Source organism: Aspergillus affinis (genome assembly GCF_023601865.1).
Source record: "Aspergillus affinis strain CMG 70 chromosome Unknown NODE_68_length_188550_cov_91_414992, whole genome shotgun sequence".
NCBI classification, from domain to species: domain Eukaryota; kingdom Fungi; phylum Ascomycota; class Eurotiomycetes; order Eurotiales; family Aspergillaceae; genus Aspergillus; species Aspergillus affinis.
This window is the reverse complement of record NW_026515849.1, coordinates 180394-188424: the sequence shown is the minus strand read 5'-3', so window position 1 is coordinate 188424 and position 8031 is coordinate 180394. Positions and strand designations below refer to the sequence as shown.

The 8031-nt window shown below is 48.5% G+C and overlaps 2 protein-coding genes across 2 annotated transcripts; one reads left to right on the top strand and one right to left on the bottom strand.

Moving 5' to 3' along the window:
* Positions 1–1248: 1248 nt before the first annotated feature.
* Positions 1249–4820, bottom strand: KD926_009474 (reverse transcriptase; the record flags this gene model as incomplete). Its single annotated transcript, XM_053102116.1, has 3 exons — positions 1249–3011; positions 3481–3718; positions 3906–4820. The coding sequence occupies 3 exons, from the start codon at positions 4818–4820 to the stop codon at positions 1249–1251; spliced, it is 2916 nt and encodes a 971-aa protein (XP_052954441.1).
* Positions 4821–5483: 663 nt separating this feature from the next.
* On the top strand, positions 5484–7630 carry KD926_009473 (DEAD/DEAH box helicase family protein; the record flags this gene model as incomplete). Its single annotated transcript, XM_053102115.1, has 3 exons — positions 5484–6719; positions 7170–7333; positions 7417–7630. 3 exons carry the CDS (start codon positions 5484–5486, stop codon positions 7628–7630), a joined length of 1614 nt encoding a protein of 537 aa, XP_052954440.1.
* Between the last annotated feature and the right edge of the window lie 401 nt (positions 7631–8031).

Sequence of the window (8031 nt, the reverse complement as noted above, 5' to 3'; positions counted from 1 at the left end):
TCAGCTGCCTCATTCTCAGGGATTTTTGTATGACCGGGGACCCAGCAGACCCGTACAGAGCCACCATTAGTATATGAGAATCTCTCTCGTGTCAGCCAGGTCTGGGCTAAGGCTTGGAAGGATTGTAAGATTCCTTGAGAAGAGCCCATAAAAGGTAAAAGGAGGCGCGTAGCTACCCCCAGGTTATCTAGACAGACTCAGAGGTTGGTAGCAAAGCGAGCAGTATCTAATTTAAAAGCTGTTTTAATCCCTGCTAGGGCTGCTTCAGCTTTAGCATCAAAGACCTCTTTATTCGGCCCCAGAGAGAAGGAAGACTGCTGGAATAGCATTCCAGATTGATACAGGACATAACCGTTCCCTGTCATTCCGATTTCTAGTTTTGAGCCATCTGTAAAGACCTTAATATCAATCTGCGGGAGAGAGGCATGGAGTCTTTGAAATCTGTCGGCTGCCTGTTTCTCGGATACGCCCGTAGGAGCCCCTATTCGCTTTTAAACTGGTTCGCGTGCCTCTTGTAGGGTCCATGGAGCATCTTGCAGTAGGTTCAGTTGTTCTGACTCAGGGAGAGTAATCACACGGCGTGCAAAGCGGCTAGTCTGGAGGTCAGTTTGGGTTACACTTTCTGCTCTCCTGCGGAGAGGGTAGTAGGGGTTAAGTCGGCGAAAACAGACCGTAGCAATAGCAGTTATATAGTCTAGTTTAATCTCTGCTGGCAGAAGCTCTGATTCTCAGTAAGGTACAGGGATTAGAGTAGTCCCGTAGATTGGGAGAATTGCTCTGGCCCCGGCTAGTATAATCCGGGCTATCTTATCAAGGTGGCTCTGGACCTTGTTTAAGATTGTCCTTGTATCCAGGGCCAGGGCGAGTCCGGCCTGGCCACCAAATTTCTGCGCTATAGTAGACTCTGCAGAGTACGCATACCTTAATAGCTTGCTATATAAGGTAAAGGTTAACTTCCCGTACTGTATTCCCAAGAGAACGTAATGCATTCGCAATAACTATAGCTTTAGAAGCCATTTCTTTGACATGGAATTTAAAGCTGAGCTTTTTGTCAAAAAGGAATCCTAGTTAACGTAAGTAAGGGCGTACTCTATTCTCCGAGATTGTAACAGGCCCGGTCGTTACTGATAGTGTACAGTTAAGATCTTGATCAGTTATGCGTCGCGAGAAATGTATCAGCTCGTATTTGTCTGGTACAAAAGTAATTGCTTGTGATAGGCCCCATTTTAGGGCTTCCTGCAGAGACTCTCATATGTTTTGAGCGTTTGACTCTAGGGACAAGGATGTTACTAGAAAAGCTCCATTATCTGCGTATCCGAATCTAGCCCTTATATTGCCCATCCAGAATAGGGGGGCCAGATAGAGCATAAACAGGATAGGGGATATCGGCGAGCCTTGTGGTAGACCACAGAATATCCTGATCTTGGGCCCTAGTTCTTCGTCTAGTCGGATTTGAACTGTACGACCTGTAATAAAGGAAGCTACCCAGCGGACCAGGTTTTCAGGCCAACCTTGTGTGCGTAATCTGTATACCAGTCTGCCAGGGAGAACCCCGTCAAATGCTCCTTTGATGTCGAAGGTTAGGAGGGAAGCTGTCTTGCCCTGATTTAGGGTTTGCTCTACATCATGCAGCAGGCAGGTAGTAAGGTCAACAGCAGAACGGAGAGGTAAGGCCCCAAACTGCTGGCTAGCAAGAACCTTGTAAGAAATAGCAATCCATGCCATATTCCGTGCTATCAGGCGTTCAAGGCCTTTGCCTAGGACTGAGAGGAGGGCAATTGGTCTGTACGACCTGGGGTTCGCCCAGTCTGTCTTATTTGGCTTTTGGATGATAGCCAGAACAGCGTGGCGGAAGCATTGAGGGTGATAACCAGTAGATAGACAACTTTGATAGAGTGCAAGCACTCTGTTTTTGATCAGGGGCCATGCTGCCTTTAGTATACTAGTAGGAAGTCCATCACTACCTGGGGTAGTGTTACCAGCATGCAGAACTGCTTTTTCTGCCTGCGCCATTGATACACCTGGGAATGGTAGAGATCTAGATGAGACCGTAGGAGTGTCTGACGGTATATCTCCTGCTTCAGCAGAGTTCTGAAGGAGATTTCGAGCTAAGATATCACGTTTTTCCTGTATATCAACTGCTGGGGGGCAGTCAGGTTGCAGGGGGTCCTTCATTGGTGGGCTCCGGTAGGATCCAGTTGTCTTATGCCACTTGGACATCTCGAATACTTCTTTGCTTGTGGTAGTTGCGTTGATTTTGTTTCTCCAGTATTTCTGTTGGGCGCGGCGAATTTCCCGTCGAAAGTCCTTTCGTGTAGATAGCCCTATGCGGTATTTCTGGAGTGCTTCCTTGCATTCTAGATTCCACCAAGGTTGGCCTCCCCCCTGGGGTCGTGATCTGAGTGCTGAGGCTTCGTACGCACTGTAAACAGCTGAAATAATTGCGTTTGCAAGACAGTCAAGCTCTTCTTCTGTTTCTGCAGTAGTTGGGAGGTCGCTAACGTTCAGAGTTAGGAGGTTACTGAAACGGGAAAGGTCTAATGTGTTGAATTTAAGCCTTTGTTGGGCCTTAGGGTAACTCGGACCCCAAGGGAGAATAGTGAGGAGAGGGCGGTGATCCGATGTAGCATCCAAATAGCTTGCAATCTTAGTACTTGCTCCAGAGAGAGCCAAAGTGCTGGATGCAAAGGTTAGATCAAGAGTATTGCCTTTGTTGTGTGTAGGGATATCTATCTCAGAGATAAATACCAGTCCGGATCTGTCGAGCCATTCGGATACTAGTTCGGCTGAAGTAGAGGGGCCTCGCTGAAACGAGGGCTGCCATCTGCTGTATAGTAGGTTGAAATCTCCTGCTAATAAGATTGGCTGAATAAAGTAGGAGTCAGGGAGTTTTATGAGTTCCTGAACGGCTCTGCCGGGCCTGATCGAGAGTCCAGGAGTGGGAGCATTATAGATATTTAAAATCAGGGTAGACTGCCCTGAGCATGCAGCGATTTGAAGAAAAAGGAGATCTGATAGTGCTTCTTAGTCGATTGTATTAGGGCGAAGCTGAGAGGATTGTATACCCTTTCCCTTTCGAATATAGGTAAGGACTCTGGGTGGGCCGCTCGATGCCCAGCTGTCAGTTGGGGAAAAACATTCGTATGAAGGATGTCTTTTGGTAATCTTGCGGGTAAGATCCTTATATATATAAGGTTCCTGTATCAAGATAATGTCGATATTGTTAGAAAATGCCTGGGATAGGGTAATTTCATGAGCTGTAGCGCCGCGGCCTACATTCAGCTGGAATATCGAAAGAGAATCTGTCTGAAAGTTCTGAAATCTTATAGTTTTTCATTCGATAGAATTCCAAACTGATTTTGTAGTGGTGGTGTAGCAAAACGGACTGCCTTAGCTGTAACTGGAGGGGAGTCTGCTAGTCCTTGTTGAGGGGAAGTAACTGGGCGGGATAGTAAAGTTATAGGATAGCTATCGATAGACATATCCTGATCTTGCGAGGCCCCGGGGGTTCCAGTTTCAGGGGCTGCGGGAGGTCGGGAGCAACATTTGCTCTCAGTCCTTGCCTTAGAGAGTAATGCGGAGCAGGTCTTTCGGGTCTCAGCCTGTTGGGCCTTTGTAAAACGAGAACCTGGCTTGCTAGGCCGGAGTAGGCATTGGTCATAGTCTGCTGGGTGAGGGCCATGGCAATGTAGACATCTTGGAGGACAGGTATGAGAGGCTGCAGCAGCGCAGTAATTGGTATGGCCTTCCTCAGTGTGTTGTGTAGAGCCGCAGAGGCGGCAGCGAGGGTTACGTGCGCACGATTTAGAGTTATGCCACTTCCAGCAACTATTACATTGCAGGGTCTTGACCTTTCTAGATAGTAGTTGGGCGTTTGTAATCATCCCAAACAAAGATAATCGTACAGGTAGTTTGACTTTGCTTTCTTCAGAGAAGTTAATAAACCAGCTTGAAGAGATTGTGTTTGTACCCGAGATACTAGCAGCAGTTTCAGTTACACTGGCTGGAGTAAGACCAGTAGCTTCAGCTACTTCAGCTGATAGTATCTCCGGGTTAACAGGGACCATAGAGTATTGACTTGCATTGAGCTGGCCGACCTTTCTTGGTATATTTGTTACGCGGTACGAGATCCATCGGGAGCTTCGCTCGATCTGGCAAGTAGTAAAGAAGGTAGAAATAGCTTCTTTCTGTGCCTCTAGGGCTGCCAGAGCTTCGGGAGATAAAGGCAGGAGGGCAAATCCTGTCTTAATAGACTGGACGCCCTTGAGGGCCTTGTTATTGGCACCTAGGTGGGAACGGAGGCTAGTGTAGATAGCGTATGCGTCCATATTTTTGGCAAGATGGTTCGGCGGGAGGCGTACAAAGAGGCGTGAATCGGGCTGCTGGTTTAGGGCAGGAATTATAGTCTTTTGCTTGGCCCTAGGCTGGGATGCGGTAGGACCTTTAGCATTAGTTGTTTGAGTGACTGTTGCGTACGTCGATTGAGCAAGACCGGAGGGGGGACGAGAAGGAGGGGGAGAAGGGGGAAGGGGAACAGGGGCAGGGGCAGGGGCAGGGGGGTTCGCAGTCAAGGTCAAAGGAATACCGCTGATATAGGCATTGAAGTGTCGTTGGGCTATATCAGCTAGGTCATTGCTGAGCGCGTCAAGCGCATTTTGCTGATGAGGCGCAAGGCCTGGCAGGCTCCGGTATTTGTCAAGAAAGGCTGCTATTGGATTGAATATCTTCTGGCCTTCGGTAGCCCTAGTAGAGGCTGCAGTAGTTGTCTTCAGTAGAGCAGCCTGTAGAGGCCCGCCTGGTTGGGAGTTGTGTGTTGCCATTTTAGCGACACGTGTCCCGTGGCGGTCAGATTGGGTGAAGCTTGGCCGTGGACGGGTGTCCCTGATCCCGGGCACGGTGCCCGGAATGAGAATGAGATATGAGTATTCGAAAGGGCTCTTGTAGATATATTCTAAGCGCGATGCCTAGAGTCGGTTGAGTGGGCGTTGGGATGAAAGTCGATGTGATGACCGAAGGTTAGGGACTATGCAGGCAAGGCCGCGAGCTTTTTGAAAGACCTGTTAGTCCTCTGTCACATGACCAGTGGCGGCCCTGCTCGAAGCAGTGAAATTACGCAGATTCTGTTTCAGAATACTTCAGGTACTCAAAGGAATCTTTTCCTTCACCCAGAGACCAAGCTATTCGTGATCAGGCTAGTATATTCCAAAACTTTCAGCAGGACCGGAATCGAAAAGGACGCGTTAAGAGTGATCCCTTCAGGGATTTCATGGCTTTTGTTATTCTATTTATTGATTATTGAGCCATTCATTCGGTCCCTGATTCTTGAGGTAAACGGGGCTGCATTGAAAAGGCCGGAATTATTATGGCTGAATTTTCGAAGCCCTAGGTCCAGCCGCAGATCAAACCCGGACGATAACCCAAAGGAGAACACGAGAAAAGCGCTAGCAATCAGACCTCTCGATGGCCGGGCCCTTTCAGCTGCAATGCGGGCATTGACTAATACCTTAATCGGTCAGCCAATCGGAATCGGGGCTTGGAGACATCTTGCACAGGCCCTGATCCGGCATAATCTGGGGGATATAGCCCTGGAGGATCCGGGTGAAGATCTCGATCTGGAAGGTCTAGGGGCCATGCAAATGCACCATTCTCGGCAGACAGGTCTCATGGTCTATGGCCGGCAGAATTCGGCCTTTTCAAAAATCGGCTCGACACTGCAGGAAGCGCAGATTGAATTCAGCCAGCGCTGGCATGCTTACCTCGGCCTAGGGCCAACCCAATTGGACCTAGTGCCCTGCCTTTCGGCCGGGAACGATCCGTTACCTGCGGAATCGATCCCGGTCTCTCTGCCGGACCCCCGAGTCCCTATCCTGCCTCTCGGGTCACCTCTGGTGCAATACCATATGCCGAGATCGGATCAGAACCCTGCGAGATCAACTCGTCCGGTCACGATAGGGCAATTTCATCGATTTCTATCGCTTTACCCTGCGCCGAAAGTGAATGAATTCGGAGATGAATCAGAATTTGCAAGCCCTAATCTGGATCAGAGCCAGATGGTTCGAATGCCGGAAAAACAAAGCAATCAAGCATTTCAGGACCCGGATTTATTGTTCCATATATGGCAGGAATTCATGCAAAATGATCAGGTGACCTTTTTCAGCCCAGAACAAGCCCAAGCCCTACATCTATTCCTATCCAGGGTACCTTACCTGATCATGATCCCACCTACTGCCGGTGGCAAAACCACACTGTTCCTGTTAGGGGCTAGTCTGGCCACCAGTAGGACCACCATCCTCGTGGCCCCCCTGGTCGCCCTGAAGCAGGATCTGCATCAAAAGGCGTTAAAACTTGGGCTGTCCGTTGGGGTTTACGAAGAGAACCCGGAATCCACCTCTGAACCAAGCCCGAGTCGCATTCTATTGATTTCAATTGAATCGGTAGCTACCCCTGCATTTTTTTCATATGCCAAAGCCCTCATTGCAAAGAATCAATTAGATTATATCATTTTTGATGAATGTCACCTGATCCCTTTGGCGAAAAACTATCGGAAAGTCATGAATCGGATTCGTCAGGTGACCTGCCTACCTGCACCAATGGTGTTTGCCTCGGCAACCCTGCCTAGTCACCTAGAAAGGGACCTTCTTCAAACCCTAGGGTTGATTCATCCGTTCCGAATTCGGGCTAATATCAATAAGCCTTCTTTATTTTATGGAGTCAAACAGGTCCCTACTGGTATTGATCTTGATATGGCAGCGCTAGATCTGATCCGGCACTTTTCGGAAAGATATCCCGATCAAAAAACGATCATTTTCTGCATGTCAAAAAGAATGGTCGAAAAGATTCACGAAAAAAATGATCTGATTACTGCATATTTTCACGCGGACCTTCCTGATGCTTGTGACGGTCTACAAAGGAGCTTAGTATAAAACAAGTTTGTTTCTGACTCGTAGTCAAGGAATTTTCCCATGGAGAGGAAAGGCTATCTAGGAGCGAGGATCCAGGCCTCTATGTACTGCCAGAGGTTCTGCCTCAGGCAGGACTATATCCAGGAAGGTTTCTGCATACCGGGAGGTTCGTTGGCTCAGGAAGTCAATCCAGGAAGTTAATTCAGGAAGTTCCCTGATTTCAGGAAGTCACACTGTATGCGAACCTCATGCTCTAAGTCTTCAAAGGCGATGACCTCGCGGGCACTGTCTTTGAATACGGTATACTTGAAACCGGAGAAAGAGCCGGCCGCTTTTGCCCCGTTCGCGTCCATCCCAACTACGGAGGACCTGGCCAAGCTGCAGACGCTCACGGAGATGATAAGTGGGCAGATGGTCTCGCCCAATCCTAGGTATGCTAGTCCATCCATAAAACAAGTTTGGGCTGCGAGAGACCGCGGTTTCTGTAAATACGAGGCTGACTGACAGCAGCTAGATGGGACTGGTCCAGTACAATTTTCAGACCAACCCCTGCAATCTATAACATAATTGTGCAAAAGTTCGCCAACGGCTCGGAACTTAAAACTATTCGATCTGTGGAAGCAGGAGCCCTCTCGCTGGGCATGCAGCCGATTTCGCACGGCACTATTACTGCAGGCGATAAGCAAGGCGGGAATGCACTGGGTTTGAGTAATAACCCGCAGACTTGATTTGTCGTGGATGCGGGCTGGAATAAGGCAGACGATAAAAGGGTGCACCGAGCAATGCGCTCATTTGCCGACGGCATTAAAGACAAGGCGAAAGAAAAGGGAACGTATCTGCCATATATCTTTATAAACGATGCCAGCTGGGATCAGGATGTGCTTGGACATTATAAACAGAAGAATGTACGGCGGTTAAAAGCGGTGCAGAGAAAATATAACCCGGAGAGAGTATTCCAGAGGCTTGTTCCAGGAGGGTTCAAGTTGATGTATGGCCTGGTATTGTGGATGCCTTATTAGACAGGACAGATTGTTTCCCTGTGCTTGCTATACAGTGTGCGAGAACGAGATTCTATGTTTATATCTTATTATTCATTACGCTTGATATGGCCTTTAAAACACATTAGATG